The 24,431-nt window shown below is 45.8% G+C and overlaps 1 protein-coding gene across 1 annotated transcript in view; it reads right to left on the bottom strand.

The window, feature by feature from the left end:
- Positions 1-24,431, bottom strand: part of XPOT (exportin for tRNA) — a 710,192-nt gene that overhangs the window by 265,367 nt on the left and 420,394 nt on the right. Inside the window, exon 13 of the mRNA XM_069229126.1 lies at positions 15,625-15,769. Coding sequence (XP_069085227.1) covers positions 15,625-15,769 — 145 coding nt within the window. The remainder of the gene's footprint in view (positions 1-15,624; positions 15,770-24,431) is intronic.

Below are 24,431 nucleotides of genomic sequence, written 5' to 3'. Positions count from 1 at the left end.
GAACTGCTTAGAATAATCTGGAGCTTTTAGAACTGGTGCTGAGCACATTGCTTGTTTCAGGGTGTCAAAGGCCTGTTGGCATTCCACAGTCCAGTTCACTTTCTTGGGCATTTTCTTGGAGGTGAGTTCAGTGAGGGCTGTCACAATGGATCCATATCCCTTCACAAACCTCCTGTAATACCCAGTCAAGCCAAGGAATGCCCTGACTTGAGTCTGGGTTTTTGGAGCTACCCAGTCCAGAATAGTCTGGATCTTGGGTTGGAGTGGCTGAACTTGGCCTCCACCTACAAGGTGGCCCAAGTAAACCACAGTTCCCTGCCCTATCTGGCATTTGGATGCCTTGATAGAGAGGCCTGCAGATTGCAGAGCCTTCAGAACCTTCTTCAGGTGGACCAGGTGATCCTGCCAGGTGGAGCTAAAGACAGCAATATCGTCAAGATAAGCTGTGCTAAAGGACTCCAAGCCAGCAAGGACTTGATTCACCAACCTTTGGAAGGTGGCAGGGGCATTCTTTAAACCAAAGGGCATAACAGTAAACTGATAATGCCCATCAGGTGTGGAGAATGCTGTTTTCTCTTTTGCTCCAGGTGCCATTTTTATTTGCCAGTACCCTGCTGTCAAGTCAAAGGTACTTAAGAATTTGGCAGCACCTAATTTATCTATGAGCTCATCCGCTCTAGGAATTGGATGAGCATCTGTCTTGGTGACAGAATTGAGCCCTCTGTAGTCCACACAAAACCTCATCTCTTTCTTTCCATCTTTGATGTGAGGTTTGGGGACTAAGACCACTGGGCTAGCCCAGGGGCTGTCAGAGCGCTCAATTACTCCTAATTCCAGCATCTTGTGGACTTCCACCTTGATGCTTTCCTTAACATGGTCAGACTGTCTGAAGATTTTGTTTTTGACAGGCATGCTGTCTCCTGTGTCCACATCATGGGTACACAGGTGTGTCTGACCAGGGGTTAAGGAGAAGAGTTCAGGAAACTGTTGTAGGACTCTCCTACAATCAGCTTGCTGTTGGCCAGAGAGGGTGTCTGAGTAGATCACTCCATCTACTGAGCCATCTTTTGGGTCCGATGACAGAAGATCAGGGAGAGGTTCACTCTCTGCCTCCTGATCCTCATCTGTTACCATCAACAGATTCACATCAGCCCTGTCATGGAAGAGCTTAAGGCGGTTCACATGGATCACCCTCTTGGGGCTCCTGCTTGTGCCCAGGTCCACCAGGTAGGTGACCGGACTCTTCCTTTCTAGCACTGGGTAAGGGCCACTCCATTTGTCCTGGAGTGCCCTGGGAGCCACAGGCTCCAGAACCCAGACTTTCTGCCCTGGTTGGAACTCCACCAGTGCAGCCTTTTGGTCATACCAAAACTTCTGGAGCTGTTGGCTGGCCTCAAGGTTTTTGGTTGCCTTTTCCATGTACTCTGCCATTCTAGAGCGAAGGCCAAGTACATAGTCCACTATGTCTTGTTTAGGCTCATGGAGAGGTCTCTCCCAGCCTTCTTTTACAAGAGCAAGTGGTCCCCTTACAGGGTGACCAAACAGAAGTTCAAAGGGTGAGAATCCTACTCCCTTCTGTGGCACCTCTCTGTAAGCAAAAAGCAGACATGGCAAGAGAACATCCCATCTCCTTTTGAGTTTTTCTGGGAGCCCCATGATCATGCCTTTTAATGTCTTGTTGAATCTCTCAACTAAGCCATTAGTTTGTGGATGGTATGGTGTAGTGAATTTGTAAGTCACTCCACACTCATTCCACATGTGTTTTAGGTATGCTGACATGAAGTTGGTACCTCTGTCAGACACCACCTCCTTAGGGAAACCCACTCTGGTAAAGATACCAATGAGGGCCTTGGCTACTGCAGGGGCAGTAGTCGACCTAAGGGGAATAGCTTCAGGATACCTAGTAGCATGATCCACTACTACTAGGATGTACATATTTCCTGAGGCTGTGGGAGGTTCCAGTGGACCAACTATGTCCACACCCACTCTTTCAAAGGGGACCCCCACCACTGGAAGTGGAATGAGGGGGGCCTTTGGGTGCCCACCTGTCTTACCACTGGATTGACAGGTGGGGCAGGAGAGGCAAAACTCCTTAACCTCTGGGACATATTGGGCCAGTAGAAGTGGTTGACTAACCTCTCCCACGTCTTGGTTTGTCCCAAATGCCCAGCAAGGGGAATATCATGGGCTAAGGTCAGAATAAACTCTCTGAACGACTGAGGCACTACCACTCTCCTAGTGGCACCAGGTTTGGGGTCTCTGGCCTCAGTGTACAGGAGTCCATATTCCCAATAGACCCTATGTGTTCCATTTTTCTTGCCCTTGGACTCTTCAGCAGCTTGCTGCCTAAGGCCTTCAAGAGAGGGACAGGTTTCTTGTCCCTTACACAGCTCCTCCCTTGAGGGTCCCCCTGGGCCTAAGAGCTCAACCTGATAAGGTTCAAGTTCCAAAGGCTCAGTTCCCTCAGAGGGCAGAACTTCTTCCTGAGAAGAGAGGTTCCCTTTTTCTGACTGTGTTGCAGTTGGTTTCCCAACTGACTTTCCTTTTCTCTTGGTAGGCTGGGCCATTTTTCCAGACTCCAGCTCTACTTTTTCACCCTGTGCCTTGCATTGTGCTCTTGTTTTTACACACACCAGTTCAGGGATACCCAGCATGGCTGCATGGGTTTTTAGTTCTACCTCAGCCCATGCTGAGGACTCCAGGTCATTTCCAAGCAGACAGTCTACTGGGATGTTTGAGGAGACCACCACCTGTTTCAGGCCATTGACCCCTCCCCATTCTAAGGTTACCATTGCCATGGGATGTGCTTTACTTTGATTGTCAGCATTGGTGACTGTATAAGTTTTTCCAGTCAGGTATTCGCCAGGGGAAACCAGTTTCTCTGTCACCATGGTGACACTGGCACCTGTATCCCTCAGGCCCTCTACACTTGTCCCATTAATGAAGAGCTGCTGCCTGTATTTTTGCATGTTAGGCGGCCAGGCAGCTAGTGTGGCTAAATCCACCCCACCCTCAGAGACTAGAGTAGCTTCAGTGTGGACCCTGATTTGCTCTGGGCACACTGTTGATCCCACTTGGAGACTAGCCATTCCAGTGTTACCTGGATTGGAGTTTGGAGTGGGACTTTTCTTGGGACAGGCCTTGTCTCCAGTTTGGTGTCCAGACTGACTACAGTTTCGACACCAGGCCTTTTTGGGATAAAAGTTTTTACCCTTGTACCCAGGATTGTTTTGTGAAGAGGCTCTGGGCCCACCCTCCTGTGCAGGTTTTTGGGGGCCTTTAGAAGACTCTTGACTATTTTTATTTTTGGCTGTCTCACCACCTTTCCCCTGGGGAGGTTTTGTGACCCCTTTCTTTTGGTCACCCCCTGTGGAAGTTTTAGACACCCTAGTCTTGACCCAATGGTCCGCCTTCTTTCCCAATTCTTGGGGAGAAATTGGTCCTAGGTCTACCAGATGCTGATGCAGTTTATCATTGAAACAATTACTTAACAGGTGTTCCTTCACAAATAAATTGTACAGCCCATCATAATTACTTACACCACTGCCTTGAATCCAACCATCTAGTGTTTTTACTGAGTAGTCTACAAAGTCAACCCAGGTCTGGCTCGAGGATTTTTGAGCCCCCCTGAATCTAATCCTATACTCCTCAGTGGAGAATCCAAAGCCCTCAATCAGGGTACCCTTCATGAGGTCATAAGATTCTGCATCTTGTCCAGAGAGTGTGAGGAGTCTATCCCTACACTTTCCTGTGAACATTTCCCAAAGGAGAGCACCCCAGGGAGATCTGTTCACTTTTCTGGTTACACAAGCCCTCTCAAAAGCTGTGAACCATTTGGTGATGTCATCACCATCTTCATATTTAGTTACAATCCCTTTAGGGATTTTCAACATGTCAGGAGAATCTCTGACCCTATTTATGTTGCTGCCACCATTGATGGGTCCTAGGCCCATCTCTTGTCTTTCCCTCTCTATGGCTAGGATCTGTCTTTCCAAAGCCAATCTTTTGGCCATCCTGGCTAACTGGATGTCCTCTTCACTGGAGTTATCCTCAGTGATTTCAGAGGTGTTGGTCTCTCCTGTGAGGGAACCAGCATCTCTGACTATTATTTTTGGAGTCAGGGTTTGAGAGACCCTGTTCTCCCTAGATAGGACTGGTAGGGGGGAATTTTCCTCCAAGTCACTATCCTCTTCCTCTGAGTTGCCACCCTCAGAGGGGTTGGCCTTTTCAAACTCTGCCAAAAGCTCCTGGAGCTGTATTTTGGTAGGTTTGGGGCCCATTGTTATTTTCTTTATTTTACAGAGTGACCTTAGCTCCCTCATCTTAAGATGGAGGTAAGGTGTGGTGTCGAGTTCCACCACAGTCACATCTGTGCTAGACATTTTGCTTCTAAAAGTTGGAATACTTTTTAAGAATCTACAACTGGTTCTAGAATCTAATTCAAACTTTTACAAACGTTTAAACTCTAAAAGAAATGCTAAACAGGATCTAACACAAGGCCCTAGCAGGTCTTTTAAGAATTTAGAAAACTTTTCAAATTGCAAAAATCAATTTCTAATGACAATTTTGGAATTTGTCGTGTGATCAGGTATTGGCTGAGTAGTCCAGCAAATGCAAAGTCTTGTACCCCACCGCTGATCCACCAATGTAGGAAGTTGGCTCTGTATGTGCTATTTCAAAGTAAGGAATAGCATGCACAGAGTCCAAGGGTTCCCCTTAGAGGCAAAATAGTGGTAAAAATAGATAATACTAATGCTCTATTTTGTGGTAGTGTGGTCGAGCAGTAGGCTTATCCAAGGAGTAGTGGTAAGCATTTGTTGTACATACACATAGACAATAAATGAGATACACACACTCAGAGACAAATCCAGCCAATAGGTTTTGTTATAGAAAAATATCTTTTCTTAGTTTATTTTAAGAACCACAAGTTCAAATTCTACATGTAATATCTCATTCGAAAGGTATTGCAGGTAAGTACTTTAGGAACTTTAAATCATAAAAATTGCATGTATACTTTTCAAGTTATTGACAAATAGCTGGTTTAAAAGTGGACACTTAGTGCAATTTTCACAGTTCCTAGGGGAGGTAAGTATTTGTTAGGTTAACCAGGTAAGTAGGACACTTACAGGGCTTAGTTCTTGGTCCAAAGTAGCCCACCGTTGGGGGTTCAGAGCAACCCCAAAGTTACCACACCAGCAGCTCAGGGCCGGTCAGGTGCAGAGTTCAAAGTGGTGCCCAAAACACATAGGCTTCAATGGAGAAGGGGGTGCCCCGGTTCCAGTCTGCCAGCAGGTAAGTACCCGCGTCTTCGGAGGGCAGACCAGGGGGGTTTGTAGGGCACCGGGGGGGACACAAGCCCACACAGGAATTTCACCCTCAGCGGCGCGGGGGCAGCCGGGTGCAGTGTTGGAACAAGCGTTGGGTTTGTAGTGTTAGTCTATGGGAGATCTAGGGATCTCTTCAGCGCTGCAGGCAGGCAAGGGGGGGGTTCCTCGGGGAAACCTCCACTTGGGCAAGGGAGAGGGACTCCTGGGGGTCACTTCTCCAGTGAAAGTCCGGTCCTTCAGGTCCTGGGGGCTGCGGGTGCAGGGTCTCTCCCAGGCGTCGGGTTTTGGATTCAAGGAGTCGCGGTCAGGGGAAGCCTCGGGATTCCCTCTGCAGGCGGCGCTGTGGGGGCTCAGGGGGGACAGGTTTTGGTACTCACAGTATCAGAGTAGTCCTGGGGTCCCTCCTGAGGTGTTGGATCTCCACCAGCCGAGTCGGGGTCGCCGGGTGCAGTGTTGCAAGTCTCACGCTTCTTGCGGGGAGCTTGCAGGGTTCTTTCAAGGCTGCTGGAAACAAAGTTGCAGCCTTTCTTGGAGCAGGTCCGCTGTCCTCGGGAGTTTCTTGTCTTTTCGAAGCAGGGGCAGTCCTCAGAGGATGTCGAGGTCGCTGGTCCCTTTGGAAGGCGTCGCTGGAGCAGGATCTTTGGAAGGCAGGAGACAGGCCGGTGAGTTTCTGGAGCCAAGGCAGTTGTCGTCTTCTGGTCTTCCTCTGCAGGGGTTTTCAGCTAGGCAGTCCTTCTTCTTGTAGTTGCAGGAATCTAATTTTCTAGGGTTCAGGGTAGCCCTTAAATACTAAATTTAAGGGCGTGTTTAGGTCTGGGGGGTTAGTAGCCAATGGCTACTAGCCCTGAGGGTGGGTACACCCTCTTTGTGCCTCCTCCCAAGGGGAGGGGGTCACAATCCTAACCCTATTGGGGGAATCCTCCATCTGCAAGATGGAGGATTTCTAAAAGTTAGAGTCACTTCAGCTCAGGACACCTTAGGGGCTGTCCTGACTGGCCAGTGACTCCTCCTTGTTGCTTTCTTTGTTCCCACCAGCCTTGCCGCCAAAAGTGGGGGCCGTGGCCGGAGGGGGCGGGCAACTCCACTAAGCTGGAGTGCCCTGCTGGGCTGTGACAAAGGGGTGAGCCTTTGAGGCTCACCGCCAGGTGTCACAGCTCCTGCCTGGGGGAGGTGTTAGCATCTCCACCCAGTGCAGGCTTTGTTACTGGCCTCAGAGTGACAAAGGCACTCTCCCCATGGGGCCAGCAACATGTCTCTAGTGTGGCAGGCTGCTGGAACTAGTCAGCCTACACAGACAGTCGGTTAAGTTTCAGGGGGCACCTCTAAGGTGCCCTCTGTGGTGTATTTTACAATAAAATGTACACTGGCATCAGTGTGCATTTATTGTGCTGAGAAGTTTGATACCAAACTTCCCAGTTTTCAGTGTAGCCATTATGGTGCTGTGGAGTTCGTGTTTGACAAACTCCCAGACCATATACTCTTATGGCTACCCTGCACTTACAATGTCTAAGGTTTTGTTTAGACACTGTAGGGGTACCATGCTCATGCACTGGTACCCTCACCTATGGTATAGTGCACCCTGCCTTAGGGCTGTAAGGCCTGCTAGAGGGGTGACTGACCTATACTTGCATAGGCAGTGAGAGGCTGGCATGGCACCCTGAGGGGAGTGCCATGTCGACTTACTCGTTTTGTTCTCACTAGCACACACAAGCTGGCAAGCAGTGTGTCTGTGCTGAGTGAGAGGTCTCCAGGGTGGCATAAGACATGCTGCAGCCCTTAGAGACCTTCCTTGGCATCAGGGCCCTTGGTACTAGAAGTACCAGTTACAAGGGACTTATCTGGATGCCAGGGTCTGCCAATTGTGGATACAAAAGTACAGGTTAGGGAAAGAACACTGGTGCTGGGGCCTGGTTAGCAGGCCTCAGCACACTTTCAATTGTAAACATAGCATCAGCAAAGGCAAAAAGTCAGGGGGCAACCATGCCAAGGAGGCATTTCCTTACACATGCCCTTTGCGGTGTCTGAGTCTTTACGCAATTTTTCCACCTCTGGGCCGAAAAGTTGTTTTTTACTGAACGGCATATTCAACACCGCTTGTTGAATTTCAGGTTTGAACCCGGAGGACCTGAGCCATGTGCCTCCTGATTGTTACAGCAGTGTTGATGCTCCTCGCAGCTGTGTCTGCTGAGTCCAGGGCAGACCTAATTTGGTTATTGGAGATGGCTTGCCCTTCCTCTACTATCTGCTGTGCCGTCTTTTGATGATCCTTGGGGAGGTGCTGAATTATATATTTCATCTCCTCCCAATGTGCCCTATCGTATCTAGCCAACGACGCCTGAGAGTTGGCTATTCTCCACTGGTTGGCTGCCTGGGATGCCTCTCTCTTCCCTGCAGCATCAAATTTTCTGCTCTCTTTGTCTGGTGGGGGTGCATCAACTGACGACTACTAAGTTTGCCCTCTTCCTAGCAACGCTTACTACTATGGAGTCTGGAGGGAGTTGGAGTTATACACACAGGATCAGAGGGAGGTTGCTTGTATTTCTTCTCTACCCTGGGAGTTATTATTCTCGCTTTGACATGCTCACTAAATATTTGATCAGCATGTTTTAGCATGCCTGTGAGCATAGGGAGCAACTGGTATGCTGTGTGTGTGTGGAGGAGAGCATATTAAATAAAAAATTGTCCTCCAACTGTTTATTGTGAATGGCAACACTATGGTGTGCTGCAGCCCTGGCTAGTACTTGATTGCACCCTGTACTATTCCCAGGTGGTGAAGGCTTTGAGGGATAGCAGTCTGGGTCATTATCGGGAATGGGATCTGGATCATAAAGATCCCATGGACCTATATTGTCGTGCTGTGAATCAAATGAATGTGATGGTGACTGCATAGGTGTACGGCTAGTAGGAGGAGAGATATGTGGAGAGTGAGGAGGAGCCTGCGAAGGAGAAAATTGAGGAGGTGGAGGTCACTCCTTTGTTCTTGGCAATTTAGCTGTAGGCTGTGCAGTGTCCAATTCCTCCTGAAAGGCTAATTTCCTCTTTGGTTTTGGAGGAGGTGCAGTCAAAATTGTGCCAGTTTCTTTGTGGATATGAATGCTGGCTTGCCTTTCATCCATTTGTTCTATGATAGGCTGCATTTGTGAGTCCTCCTCAGTAGATTTTTGTCTTTCTCCAAGTACTTTTGAAAGTCAATGCTCCTCAGTATAAGCCAGTTTTTTCGGCTCCGAAACTGGCTTTTTCGGGATCGAAAAAGATGGAGTCGAAGATGGTCTCGGTTCCGAAAAAGATTTTTGAGATTTCGACTCGGAAGAGCGGTGTTTGCTCGGTTCGGAAACAGAGCTCCGACTCGAGTCCGATGGCTTCGGGGGAGTATCCTTTTTCGGTGCTGAACTTGTGGGTTGCTCACCGAAGATCTTTTTTCGGGTCGAGCCATGGCCTTCAGGCAGTGGCGTCTCCAAGGCCTTATGTTTCGCCTTGGATGGGACAGGGGCAAGCGTACTCACGTGCTGCCCTGCTGTGACCGGTCTGTCCTCCTCTGATTTCTGCTCGGAGTCGGATCCTCGAACCAACACAGCGGTCTGCATGACCTCCTCCTCTTCGACGTCGAGATGTTCGGTCCTTTTGGATGCCATCTCGAGTCCCCATGCTCTTCTGTCTCGGAGCATCTTCTTGGATCGGAAGGATCTGCAGGCCTCGCAGTTTTCTTCCCGATGGTCTGGGGAAAGGCAGGGATTACTGACGAGATGTTGGTCCGTATGAGGGAATTTAGCGTGGCACAGAGGACAGAATCGGAATGGAGTCCGGTCCATAAGGCTTCCACGCGGTCGGCCCGACGAGGCCCAAGTTGGGCTCGGGCGCCCCGAAGAGCGAGTAAGGATGTTTGATCCGACGGTATCGAAGTGTCGATAGAAATTGTAACGCGATCGAAACAATAACGATGAGAAATAAAGAGTTTTCAAGCTTTTCCAAATCGAACTATCGGAGCGAAAGGTAACACGTCCGAACCCGATGGCGGAAAGAAAACAATCTAACATGGAGTCAATGCCCATGCACAATGGAGCCGAAGAGGAGTCGCCGCTCGATCCCGTGACTCGAAAACACTTCTTCGAAGAAAAACAACTTGTAACACTCCGAGCCCAACACTAGATGGCAGACGTATGCACAGCATGTGTATCTGCAGCTACACATGCCATTGAATATATATATGTATATATATATGGAAAATGTCACTGACCCAGTGTACATCTGTTCGTGGCATGAGACGCTGCAGATTCACATGCTTTGCACATCCCGCCATCTAGTGTTGGGCTCGGAGTGTTACAAGTTGTTTTTCTTCGAAGAAGTCTTTTCGAGTCACGAGATCGAGGGACTCCTCCCCTTTCGGCTCCATTGCGCATGGGCGTCGACTCCATCTTAGATTCTCTTCCCCACAGAGGGTGAGATAGTAGTTGTGTATTATAGTAATAGTGCCCATGCGATGGAGTAAATATGTATGTACATAATGTGGTTTAAAGTGATATATCTACAAATTTACAAATGTTCAAGATCAACTTCGAAACGGCTACAGGCTCCCGGGGAGGCGGGTGGGCGCATGTGAATCTGCAGCGTCTCATGCCACGAACAGATGTGCACTAGGTAAGTGACATTTTCCGTTCGATGGCATGTGTAGCTGCAGATTCACATGCTTTGCATAGACTAGCAAGCAGTTATCTCCCCAAAAGCGGTGGCTCAGCCTGTAGGAGTTGAAGTTGTTTGAAATAAAGTTTGTAGTACTGCTTGTCCTACTGTGGCTTGTTGTGTTGTTAACACATCCACGCAGTAGTGTTTGGTGAATGTATGAGGCGTAGACCATGTAGCTGCCTTACATATTTCAGTCACTGGAATGTTTCCTAGAAAGGCCATAGTAGCACATTTCTTCCTAGTTGAAGGTGCCTTTGGTGTTATAGGCAGTTCTCTTTTTGCTTTGAGATAACAGGTTTGAATACATTTAACTATCCATCTGGAAATGCCTTGTTTGGATATTGGATTTCCTGTATGAGGTTTTTGAAAAGCAACGAACAGTTGTTTTGTTTTCCTATTTGTTTTGTTCTATCAATGTAGTACATTAAAGCTCTTTTGATGTCTAATGTATGTAGTGCTCTTTCCGCTACAGAATCTGGTTCTGGAAAGAACACTGGTAGTTCTACTGTTTGATTTAAGTGAAACGGTGATATGACTTTTGGTAAGAACTTTGGGTTAGTTCGTAAAACTACTTTATGCCTGTGTATCTGAATAAGGGGTTCTTGTATGGTAAATGCCTGTATTTCACTTACTCTTCTTAGAGATGTGATGGCAATGAGAAACGCTACTTTCCATGTTAAATATTGTATCTCACATGAGTGCATGGGTTCAAAAGGTGGACCCATGAGTCGTGTTAAGACAATGTTAAGGTTCCACGAAGGAACTGGTGGTGTTCTTGGTGGAATAATTCTCTTTAGGCCCTCCATAAATGCTTTTATGACTGATATCCTAAATAATGAAGTTGAGTGCGTAATTTGCAGATAAGCTGAAATTGCGGTAAGATGTATTTTAATGGATGAAAAAGCTAGCTTTGACTTTTGTAAATGAAGTAAGTAGCTTACGATGTGTTTAGCAGATGCGTGTAATGGTTGAATTTGATTATTATGACAATAATAAACAAATCTTTTCCACTTATTTTCATAGCAATGTCTTGTGGTTGGTTCCTTGCTTGTTTTATGACCTCCATACATTCCTGTGTAAGGTCTAGATGTCAGAATTCTAAGACTTCAGGAGCCAATTTGCTAGATTCAGTGATGCTAAGTTTGGATGCCTGATCTGTTGTTTGTGTTGAGTTAACAGATCTGGTCTGTTTGGAAGCTTGATATGAGGCACTACTGAGAGGTCTAGTAGTGTTGTGTACCAAGGTTGTCTTGCCCAGGTTGGTGCTATTAGAATGAGTTTGAGTTTGTTTTGACTCAATTTGTTTACTAGATACGGAAGGCGTGGGAGAGGGGGAAAAGCGTATGCAAATATCCCTGACCAGCTCATCCATAACGCATTGCCCTGAGGTTGATCTTGTGGGTACCTGGATGCGAAGGTTTGGCATTTTGCGTTTTCTTTTGTGCAAATAGGTCTATTTGTGGTGTTCCCCATCTTTGGAAGTAAGTGTTTAGTATTTGGGGATGAATCTCCCATTCGTGGATCTGTTGGTGATCCAGAGAGAGATTGTCTGCTAACTGATTCTGAATCCCTGGAATAAACTGTGCTATTAGGCGAATGTGGTTGTGAATCGCCCAATGCCATATTCTCTGTGCCAGGAAACACAACTGTGTCGAGTGTGTTCCTCCCTGTTTTTTCAGATAATACATTGTTGTCATGTTGTCTGTTTTGACAAGAATGTGTTTGTGGCTTATTATGGGTTGAAATGCCTTCAACGCTAGAAAGACTGCCAGTAGTTCTAAATGATTTATGTGAAACTGTTTTTGCTGAGTGTCCCATTGTCCTTGGATGCTGTGTTGCTTGAGGTGTGCTCCCCACCCTATCATGGAGGCATCTGTCGTTATTACATATTGAGGCACTGGGTCTTGGAAAGGCCGCCCTTGGTTTAAATTTATATTGTTCCACCATTGAAGCGAGGTGTATGTTTGGCGGTCTATCAACACTAGATCTAGAAGTTGACCCTGTGACCATTGTGATGCTAGGCACTGTTGTAAGGGCTGCATATGCAACCTTGCGTTTAGGACAATGGCTATGCATGAGGACATCATGCCTAGTAGTTTCATCACCATCTTGACTTGTATCTTCTGTTTTGGATACATGGCCTGTATTACATTGTGAAATGCCTGTACCCTTTGTGGACTTGGAGTGGCAATCCCTTTTGTTGTGTTGATTGTCGCCCCTAAGTATTGCTGTGTTTGACACGGCTGAAGGTGTGACTTTGTGTAGTTGAGTGAGAAACCTAGTTTGTGGAGGGTTTCTATGACATGCTTTGTGTGTTGTGAACACCGCTCTTGCGTGTTGGTCTTGATTAGCCAATCGTCTAGGTACGGGAATACATGTATTTGCTGCCTCCTGATATGTGCAGCCACTACTGCCAAGCATTTAGTAAAAACTCTTGGTGCAGTTGTTATCCCGAATGGAAACACTTTGAATTGGTAATGTACCCCTTGGAATACAAACCTTAAGTACTTTCTGTGTGAAGGATGTATCGGTATATGGAAGTATGCATCCTTTAGGTCTAGTGTTGTCATGTAGTCTTGTTTGAGCAATGGGATTACGTCCTGTAATGTCACCATGTGAAAGTGATCTGATTTGATGTAGGTATTTAATGTTCCGAGATCTAATATAGGTCTTAGAGTTTTGTCCTTTTTGGGTATGAGAAAGTACAGCGAGTAAACTCCTGTTCCTCTGTGATGAATTGGTACCAGTTCTATTGCATCTTTTTGTAACAACGCTTGGACCTCTAGTTCTAGAAGATCCATGAGTTGTTTTGACATATTGTGTGTTTTCGGTGGGACATTTGGAGGGAATTTGAGAAATTCTATGCAATAACCATGCTGGATAATTGCTAGGACCCAAGTGTCTATTGTTATTTCCTCCCAATGTTTGGAGAACTTGGTTAGTCTCCCCCCTCCCCACAGGTGTTATGTGTTGGGGATTTGTGACGTCGAAGTCACTGCTTGTTTTGAGGAGTTTTGGGACTTTGGAACTTCCCACTACTCTTTTGGAATTGGCCCCCTCTATATTGTCCCCGAAAACTTCCCCGCTGATATTGGCTCTGATAAGTGGGACTTGTTTGTGAGGATGTGGGTTCTGTGCTTTGTCCTCGAAACCCCCCTCGAAACTGTGTTTTACGAAATGGGCCTCTGTTCTGTGGGGAGTAGAGTGCGCCCATGGCTTTGGCCGTATCAGTGTCCTTTTTAAGTTTTTCGATAGCAGTGTCCACCTCCGGCCCAAACAACTGCTGTCCGTTAAATGGCATATTCAGCACGGCTTGTTGTATTTCCGGCTTGAATCCTGATGTACGCAGCCATGCGTGTCTCCTTATGGTCACTGCTGTATTTACTGTCCTAGCAGCTGTATCTGCTGCATCCATTGCCGAGCGTATCTGATTGTTCGAGATACTCTGTCCTTCCTCCACCACCTGTTGTGCCCTTTTTTGGAACTCTTTGGGTAAGTGTTCAATGAAATGTTGCATTTCGTCCCAATGAGCCCTATCATATCTCGCCAGCAATGCCTGTGAGTTGGCAATGCGCCATTGGTTGGCTGCTTGTTCTGCAACCCTTTTCCCCACAGCGTCGAACTTGCGACTCTCCTTGTCTGGAGGTGGTGCATCTCCCGAGGTGTGTGAGTTCGCTCTATTGCGAGCTGCCCCTACTACCACAGAGTCTGGTGTTAATTGCTGCGTGATGTATACAGGGTCTGTTGGCGGTGGCTTGTATTTCTTCTCCACCCTTGGAGTTATGGACCTGCCCTTTACAGGCTCCTGAAACACCTGTTTGGAGTGTTTTAGCATTCCAGGTAGCATAGAGAGACTTTGGTATTGGCTATGTGTGGAGGATAGTGTGTTAAATAAAAATTCATCCTCAATAGGCTCTGCATGCAGGGTGACATTATGAAACGCCGCTGCTCTTGACACCACCTGTGTGTAGGCTGTACTGTCCTCAGGTGGCGACGGTCTCGCTGGATAACAGTCTGGGCTGTTATCTGATACTGGCGCATCATATAGATCCCATGCGTCGGGATCATCCTGACTCATTCCAGTACGAGTTGGGGACTGGATCAGTGGTGGAGTGGCTACCGGTGATGTGTGCGTTGAGCGTGGTGGAGATGGTGGCAGTGTTACTTGTCTTGCCACCTTTGCCTGTGGCTGCTAGTCTTTTTCTTGAAAGGCAAGTCTTCTTTTCATCCTAATTGGGGGAAGAGTACTTATCTTCCCTGTGTCCTTTTGGATGTGGCGCCTTCTCTGAGTGTAGTCTGGCTCCATTGACTCTAGTTCTTGTCCGAACCTATGTCCTTGCATTTGTGAGGACAGTCCCTGTTCCTCTGTGTAGGAACTTGTTTTCGGTTCCGAGGCCGGATGTTTCGGAATGGAAACTTTTTCGGCAGTCTTTTTCGGCTCCGACTACACTTTTTTTTAATTTTCGGCGTTCCGGTCTCTCAGTGCCGACTCGTTTCGGTGTTGCCCTCTCGGTGCCGAACTTGCTCTGACCCGCTGTCTCGGGGTCGAGTCTGCTCTGTGCCGGTATCTCGACCGGAGTCGGATGTCTTCGACACATGCATGCCCTTTTTCGGTGCCGATGATCGGTCACCTATTTTTCGGGTTAAGCCATGGCCTGCTGGCAGTGGCGTCCCCTGGGCTTTAGCGGTCTTTCCGTGAGTTTTGTGTGTCGACGTCTTACTCACGGTTTTCGCCGTCTGTTCGGGATCGACCTCGTCCGAGTCCGACTCCTCGATGCAGAAGGTTTCTTCTTCCTCCTCCAAGTGTTTTTGTCCTGTCGGCGCCGACGCCATCTATAGTCTTCTCGCTCTTCGGTCTCTTAATGTCTTCCTCGACCGAAACGCTCGACAGGCTTCACAAGTATCTTCTTTGTGTTCTGGAGACAAACACAAGTTACAGACCAGATGCTGATCTGTATAAGGATACTTGTTGTGACATTTGGGGCAGAAACGGAATGGGGTCTGTTCCATTAGCCTTGAAGAGACACGAGGTCGGGCCTACCAGGCCTCGACGGGGATCGAAAACCCCAAAGGGCCACCGGAGCTCTTCAAAATTCGGTGTCGATCTGTTGTAACTAACCCGATATCGAACGCAAACAATACTGTCGAATTTTCCGAGATTCTAACTATCTTTCCGAACCGAAACGCGGAGCGAAAAGGAACACGTCCGAACCCGATGGCGGAAAGAAAACAATCTAAGATGGAGTCGACGCCCATGCGCAATGGACCCGAAAGGGGAGGAGTCCCTCGATCTCGTGACTCGAAAAGACTTCTTCGAAGAAAAACAACTTGTAACACTCCGAGCCCAACACTAGATGCCGGGATGTGCAAAGCATGTGTATCTGCAGCTACACATGCCATCGAACATATAATATATATATATATATATATATAAACACACACACACACATGATTGCATATGGCATTTAACTGTTGGATATACTATTCTAGTATATCCTAAAAGAAAAGTCATAAATATCCGCAAAAATTCAGTCCTATGAACAATTCGTGTTGATAAGCTTTCACCACAAGAAGATTTTTAACATTGTTATAGCAGGATGGTGTGCTTCTTACGTACAGTTCTCATCATATCCTGCAGGGCGCTGGCTTTGGCAAGATCACCACTGAAATGAGCTCCGTGAGCCACTGGGAGCGCTTCACCAAGCATGTACAGCAACCGTATCGCTACTTCTACTTCCATGAATGGCTTAGATTGCCAATTTCTTTAAAAAAAAAAAATAATAATAATTTAGACTAAGAAATTAACAGATTTTATTTACATTGTAGGCAGCAAAAAGGTAACACCCTGCTGACTTGAGGCCAGGTTCTTCTACACAAAAAGTACATGCATACATTTAAATTATTCTTTACCCCAAGTGTGTGTTGTTAGAGAATGAGACAACGTATTTGTTTAACTTAGAAAGTTAAAGGGACATGACTGGTGCTGTGAAGAAGGTGCAATGTGGGTGGACGTGTTAGGGCATAGATTGATATCTGGCTTTGCCTGGAGCCCTATCACAACTTTTCATTGGCTGAGTATCTCCCAGATATAATTACCTCACTCCCTTGTTGTCACCTCGATTGGTACTGTAAAAGGTCACACGTGCACACAAATAATCTGACGTCATCATGCACTTACCTTCTAGACCATTTTTGGCACCCCAGACATTGCTCAGTTTTCAGTTTACCCATCAAATGTCAGAATTAGGACTTTCTATTGAATTTGAACACTTAATAGTTTCGATTGGCACCTCTGCTTAAAGAGTGTTTAATTTAATCACTATAATGTATGTATATAAGTATGTTTTAACTTTACTACTTCTACAGATACGTAGTGCCAAGAGTACCCCAGTTCAAACAATGTGCTTCTCTTATTGTATTTTCTTAAGTATTTTAAATCGCCAGCTTGCCCTCTGACCTCACTTTCAGAAGTTTAGACTGTAATATTGAACTCGTGAACTGTTTTTTATGCCGCACAGCACTATTTCAGCGAGACTCTCGATCAGAATTAACTGATTTTCATCTATTTGGAGAGGAGACCTGCAGAAATGGAAATGATATTAAAGTCTCGCTAACGAAGAGTTAGGTGCAGTCACGACTTCTTCTATGTTGGGTACACCTCTCCATTTGATCTTCCAACAGCCCACACTATACTATGTGTCATCTTGAAGACCTACTTTGACGTCATAATTGAACATAAACCTCACAATCAGTCACTGTACGCCCATCTTCCCTTGTTCCCCATTCTAAAAATAACATGGCAAATGTAGGCCTTAAATGTTACAATGCTCGTTAAACCAAACATCAAACCTTTCAAATTGTGCCTACTTTTTCCCAGTTGAGCCAGGGTCTACACAACATGATAGGCCTGAGTGCCAACAGCAAACATGATTTTGTGAACTTCCCAACACCTTTGTGATGTCACTAACAAATAGACACAAGACCAATTTGCCTGCATAACCTAAAGTGCCACCTTCTCTCAAAACAGACTCCTTTCACCAATACAGTTGACTGACCATTACCCAGCTAGTTTTTAACCCAGATAAAAGACACTGCAATAAACATACATTCGCACAGTTGTAAGGAAGTGTGTAGTGTAATCACAGTTTTCAATGCTTCCCTTGAAATGGGTATTAGCAAGTCCACGTGAATCAGCCCTTTCATCAAATTCCCTGAAAAATCTACCAACTAGCCTTTTCTGATCATTTGCTTCAATCTTGTTACAATGTACAAAACACAAACCACATTCACCTTTTTAAAAATCTAGGTACTAATAAGACCAGGACATGAAAAAAAGACACCTGTGGTTTGAAAATTCAAAAAAAATGCAGCATTCCACATCGTCCACCTACTGCACTGATGTAGGATTCCGTGCTATTTCAGGAAGGAAAATGTGAAATCCATATTTCATTTCTGACCAACACCTTAACTTTTCAACATCAAATTAATTCTTAAAACGTACTGTCTAATAAAAATCCTAACTACTGTAACAAGTATCCTTCTTCCAAATTGGTATATTCCCTAATCCCGTGAACCCTGGAATCTTCCTGCTCTAACCTTCAACCCTCAACAGGGAGGGCTTTAGCGCTGGTGGCGTCTGGTGCGACAATCAATTTTGGTGCCCTCCCCTTGATCTCTCCTTGGATTTCCTCTTACACTGGTCAAAAGTGCCCCGTATCTCTCCATAGCCCCTTTCACAGATACATTTAATTTGTTGTAAAGCACTGGTAAAGGCTGGCTTTACTAATGAGAATGTATATCCACCCAAACGAACCCTTTTTAGCAATATTAGGAATAGATTATGAAAGACTGGGGATGGGGGTTGGAAACTTAAGATCCTATCCCATTTTATGCAGTTGCATGCAGCTCTTTGATAGCAATTCATAAGTCACTCTTCTATATTAGGGTTGTATCTTATGAACCGTGGTAACAAAAGGATCTCTGGACAAATGCAGTAATCCACTCAGCTATTCACATAAAATACAGATGTTATCTGCACGGTACACCATCTTTATAGCAAGCATATTAACCCTCTGCACTACTTTATGGCGAGTCAAAACTGCCACTAGACAAAACTACAGCTCTCTCTCTAGCAGGAACTTTAAACACAAGAGTTATCTTGAAATTCTTATAACTGTCTGAAAGCTGGAGCAAGGAAATCTGCAGCAGGCATTTTTAAATCGTGAGTTTTCAGCAAGGGAAGACATTACAGAATAAATGTTCCACAATTCCATAAACACCGATTAAAAATAAAAATTGTGGAATTCGATAAAGAAAAAAAAGAATCGCCCCCAACCAATTTCCCATCCACCCTTGCTGCTCTCATCACGCTCGTGTATAGGACTACGTTCGATCTCCAGTGCTACAGGTGTCCAATAGGCATCGTCAGTCAGCTGTGCACACCATCCACGCCACTGCTTATAATTACAGTTTTACGGCCTAGGAAACCAGACGTCGCCCAGACATTATCACTTGCCCGCGTTCCCGTGTTCCTCCCCCGCCTCCCCTCCCAATGTAGCAGGGTCAGGCTCTGATACCCCTAGTCCCTCACCTCGCCATGCCTTCTTTCTGCGACCGCCTAGGCTGCACGTCTATACCCCCAGATGATAGCACTCCTACGCCATCCCAGTACCACTGGTTAATCCATGAGTCTGCCAGCATCGCTGCCTATGAGGCCAAATTATCTGGCACCTTCCCATCACGTCTCACATGCTTCAACCATACCTCTTGCTCAACCGCCCATTCCGACACATCTCGGAGCCAGTCCGTACATGGGTGAGGGGGGTAGCCTCAACCACCTTATGGCAATGCGACGTCTTGCCAGCAGCAGACCCAGAAGAAGGAATTTCCTACTCAGTTTCTTATTTGCCGGGGCTGGTATCAATCCCAGCAGCACCCAGTTTGGTTCCAACTGTAAATACCATCCTGCTGCCCTGTTAACACTTTCCACCACCCTCGATCAATACTTCGCAAGTGACAAGCAACTCCAAACCACATGCTCAAAGTCCGCTGCGGGGTGTCTACATCTACTGCATGTATCCGATCTGTATTCGTCGATGTAACAGTGTTTTTGGTGAGACAGGTGCTTGGTGGACAAAATTGTACTGAATTAATCTAAATCGTGCATTCAAGCTCACAGTTTGGGTCCCCGCATGAATTTTCTTCCACTGTTGGGCTGACGGGGGTTCTCATAAAGTCCTTTCCCACTGAGCACACGCCTCTGGTACTGGCATCTGCATGTTGTCTCGGACTACTGAATATATACAGGAGATTAACCTACGGCCACCAGCCAAGTAAAATAGTGCAGTCAATGTAAGGGAAGGTTCTGGTTCCGTACATCGGAAGTTATTGCTAAACACAGAGCTCCCCTTGAGGTCAGCGACCCCCTCCCAGGTCGCCGTCCAGTGCAGCGGCAGCAGTCGCATTGCCCTAAAGCCAGCTCTGTCTCTCCACATTCTACGCTCGGACTGAACTGTGAAGCGACAATAAAATAAGATTTGAAGCTTATGAAGTCTGTGTGGAGATTATCCATAACAATGTGACGAATATTTACAGTTGGGTGGGGCCAGCATAACCACCACCCCCTCCAAATACTGATCCAGTCTACTCTATTTGTCAACTGATGGTGGCTAGTGGATGTTCCGCCCACGTTGTCACATAAAGAATGCTGACCTGTGTTTTAGCCTGATATATTCAGAGAAACTTACCTAACAGGCTAGAAGTCTCCACACAACAGGCTAGAAGTCTCCACACTACAGGCATCCTCGTAGTGGGCGCTGTGAACACCTTTGGCAGCAGAAAGAATCTCAGTCATTGTTGCCGCCTCTATTTCGGGGCGATGCCAGGGGGATTCTTCAAAGTGCGTCACAAGCACTCTTGTTCTCAGCATCCTACCCATTTCCCTTCAGTTCCTGTGAGTGCGCCCTATGAGTGCTGCAGGGAATCCCATGGGGCAGTGCTAACCCAGCCACTTGGAGCAGAGGCAGAGACTTCTATGGATGAATGCTGTTGTGCCGTGTCAAGGCAGAGAGTTGCACTGGGCCGATGAAGCCCACTTGTCGCGCAAAGTGTGAGCGCAAAAATTAACATTATTAATTATCTTTTACGTAATCATACCTATGTTTTAATATATGAAATGTTCTAACGTTGAAATTAATGCGACACATAATGTGCCTCCTTTATTGGCCACCAACATATGTAAGGCCCATAAATGCTCTTTCATAAATAATGTACTAATAATATATTAAAAATCCTATTAGTTTAAACCTTTCGCTGCCAGACCGTTTTCCCCTCAGGTGCCAGCCCTTTTTTTTGGCTATTTGGGGCAGATCTCGCTTAGGCCCTCATAACTTTTTTGTCCACATAAGCTACCCACGTCAAATTTGTGTCCTGTTTTTTCAACATCCTAGGGTTTCTAGAAGTACCCAGAGTTTGTGGGTTACCCTGAAGGAGACCAATAAATTAGCCAAAATACAGTGAAAATGTAGTTTTTAAAAAAAGAAAATGGGGAAAAAGGGCTGCAGAAGAAGGCTTGTGGTTTGTTCCCTGAAAATGGCATCAACAAAGGGTTTGCAGTGCTAAAATCACCATCCTCCCAGCTCTCAGGAACAGGCAGACTTGAATCAGAAAACCACATTTTTCAACACACTTTTGGCATTTTACTGGGACATACCCCATTTTTACTATTTTTTGCGCTGTTAGTCTCCTTCCAGTTGGTGACAGATATGGATGTATAACCAATGCTAGATCCCGGAAAGCTAAACATTTCTGAAAAGTAGAAAAAAAATCTGAATTCACCAAGGGGTCATTTGTGTAGATCCTACAAGGTTTTCCTGCAGAAAACAACAGCTAAACAAAAAAGATACTGAAATTGAGGTGAAAAAAACAGCACTTTTTCTCCACGTTTTACTCTGTAACTTTTTCCTGCAATGTCAGATTTTTCTAAAGCAATATACCGGTACGTCTGCTGGAGTCTTTTGGTTGCGGGGATATATAGGGCTTGTAGGTTGTAGTGAAAATAATTATGTTTGACCACTGACTGTGTTTCACCACTGTGCATATTAGTTGTTCAATGTTCACCAGTAGCACATTACATTTTGTATTCAGTTTAGCTGCCTATTGGCTTTAACGTGGCAGTATACATTACATTTTGTATTCAGTTTAGCTACCAATTGGCTTTATCGTGGCGTTAGACATTGCAGTTGAGACATTGCAGATGAGCTGTGTTTTTCCACATGGTAAACGAAGCTTGTGTTTTTTGTACCGAACACGATAGCACGATAAGAAAGCGCGTATTTTGTGTTTTTCAGCCTTGGGAGACACAGCCTTGAAAACTTGGCCAACTTTCTATGCTTGTTTCTTCCAACTCTGACCTACATTAGCCAGCATGCTTTGAATATTATAAAAGGCGTCCCAGGGCAGCAGTGAGGGGAATTTTCCGAGACTTCAGTCAGGAGTGGACGTCAACTGCCTGACCTATCCCGTGAGGGTGGAAAATCTCTTTCTCGCAGTTGAACAGGGGTCATCAACTTTCTGGCATGAGAAAGATGACGAGCAGTGGTAGGCCCTACAGTGATGAATTTTGACTTTTATTCTTTGCTTGACAGTTATGCTATAATATAATCACATATATTTGCTGTGTACATTGCAGTTGAGAATCACTTTGATATATGTTCCTTTCATTGCTGTGACTATTTTTAAACGTGTGTCTCCAACCTATTAATCTCCTCTCTCAGGAACCTCGTGGTGAAGTAATAATAAATGTCTTCTTTAAACTAAGAAGTGCATTCTAGAGATTTTTGTCAACTTGGTCATTGGTGAAAGTAAAACATAGGTTCATCAAGAACCCTAGGTACCCAGAGCCAATAAATGAGCTGCACCTTGCAATGGGTTTTCATTCCATACCGGGTTTGCAGCAATTCATTTGCTCACATATAAAGAGTGAAAAATAGGTATCAAGGAAACCTTTGTATTTCCAAAATGGGCACAAGATAAGGTGTTGAGAAGCAGTGGTTATTTGCACATCTCTGAATTCCGGGGTCCCCATACTAGCATGTGAATTACAGTGCATTTCTCAAATAGATGTCTTTTTTTACACGCGGACTCACATTTGGAAGGCAAAAATGTAGACAAAGACAAGGGGCAATAACACTTGTTCTTCTGTTATGTGTTCTCCCAAGTCTCCCAATAAAAATGGTACCTCACTTGGATGGTTAGGCCTAATGCCTGCGACAGGAAACGCAACATGGACAAATCAAATTTTTACATTGAAATCTGATTTGTTTTTTGCTGGAAACCTACCAAACCTGTGCATTTTTGAAAACTAGACACCTAGAGGAATCCAGGATGAGGTGACTTGTGGGGCCCTCACCAGGTTCTGTTACCCAGAATCCTTTGCAAACCCCAACATTTGGCCAAAAAAACACTTTTGTCTCACATTTTGGTGACAGAAAGTTCTGGAATCTGAGAGGAGCCACAAATTTCCTTCCACACAGCGTTCCCCCAACTCTCCCGATAAAAATGGTACCTCACTTGTGTGGGTAGGCCTAGTGTCCGCGACAGGAAATGCCCCAAAACACAACGTGGACACATCACATTTTCCCCCAAAAAAGAGCTGTTTTTTGCAAAGTGCCTAGCTGTGGATTTTGACCTCTAGCTCAGCCGGCACCAAGGGAAACCTCCCAACCCTGTGCATTTTTTAAAACTAGACGCCTATGGGAATCCCAAGATGGAGTGACCTGTGGAGCTCTCACCAGGCTCTGTTACCCAGAATCCTTAGTAAATCTCAAAATTTGGCCCAAAAAAAAAAACACTTTCTCATTACATGCTGGTGATGGAAAGTTCCGGAATCTGAGGGGAGACACAAATTTCCTTCCACCCAGCACTCCCCCAAGTCTCCCGATAAAAATTGTACCTCACTTGTGTAGGTAGGCCAAGTGCCCCCGACAGGAAATGCTCCAAAACACAACGTGGACACATCACATTTTCCCAAAGAAAATAGAGCTGTTTTTTGCAAAGTGCCTAGCTGTGGATTTTGGCCTGTAGCTCAGCCGACGCCTGGGGAAACCTACCAAACCAGTGCATTTCTGAAACCTCAAATTTAGCTAAAAATGACATTTTGACGTTCCCCTCAGTTTACCAGTACAAATGATACCTCACTTGTGTAGGTGGGCCAAGTGCATGTGACAGGGAAGAACCAAAAACATGTAAAAAATGAGGGGGAACCAAAGCGGGTCCAAAAGGGCAGTTTGGAAAAAAACGCTTTTAGGTTGACAAGTGGGGCAGAATTTTTATCGGTATAGATGAGATAATGCTGGGTGGTAGGAATTTTGTGGATTCCTGTAGATTCCGGAAGGCTCCATCACAAAAATGCAGGAAAAATGTGTGATTTCCAGCAATGTTGGAGGTATTCAGGACATTGTGGGTAAGAAATTGGTGCAGGCTGCATGTGAAGCAAACCACCCTGGATTCACCCAGATGTTTAGTTTTCAAATGTGTCTCAGTCTTGTGGATTTTCTTTACATGGCAGTGTCCCAAAGCCCAAAAAGTGCAGCCCTCACCATTCCAAATGGGACAATTTTGAGAGTTAGACAAGCTCTCATGGCCCAAATGTAAAACCGAAACCCCAAATAATCAAATGTCCTCTTGCTTGCCGTGGGATAAGATGTGTTAGTGTGCGGGGAAGAGCTTAAAGACTGTTACCCTATTCGGTTGGGGGAATAACCATGCCCATACTGGTTGGTAGACACCACCCCACAATTTTTTTTTTTTAATTCCCTGGCATCTAGTAGGCTTTCTGACCCCCCCTCCCCAGAGTGGATCGGGGGTAACTGTGCCATCTGCCCACCAGTGGGCAGAGCAACTTTGGCCCCATTTATTTGGGGTGGGTGTATGGGCATACCCCCACCCTTTTATTTTGGGGAAAAATAAACCTTCCCTGGGGGCGGGGGGGTCAGAAATAGCCTAAAACTAATTCCCCCTCCCCTTTCAGGGGAGCGACCCTTACCTAAGGGGTCGCTCTCCTTGCTTGAAATTGACGCAAAAAAATAAAAATCCCTGGTTCTAGTGGTTTCTGGCCTAAAAAAAATAATAAAAATAGGCTGATCTGCCCCCAAGGGGGATAGAAATGGCCTAAACATATATCCACCACCCCCCCCCCACCAAGGGAGCGACCCTTGCCTAAGGGGTCGCTCCTCACAAATAAAAAAATACAAGTTCAGATTAGATCATTAGAATAGGCCGATCTGCCCCCAAGCGGGCAGAAAAGGTCTACACATAATTTACCCCCCTGGGGAGCCACCCTTGCCCAAGGGGCCGCTCCCCTTATGCATATATATATATATATATATATATGTATATATATATATATATATATATATATATGGA

This window comes from Pleurodeles waltl, chromosome 4_1 (assembly GCF_031143425.1).
Source record: "Pleurodeles waltl isolate 20211129_DDA chromosome 4_1, aPleWal1.hap1.20221129, whole genome shotgun sequence".
In the NCBI taxonomy this organism is placed as follows: domain Eukaryota; kingdom Metazoa; phylum Chordata; class Amphibia; order Caudata; family Salamandridae; genus Pleurodeles; species Pleurodeles waltl.
Note: the sequence above shows the minus strand (reverse complement) of the source record. Positions and strands in the feature narration are given on the sequence as shown.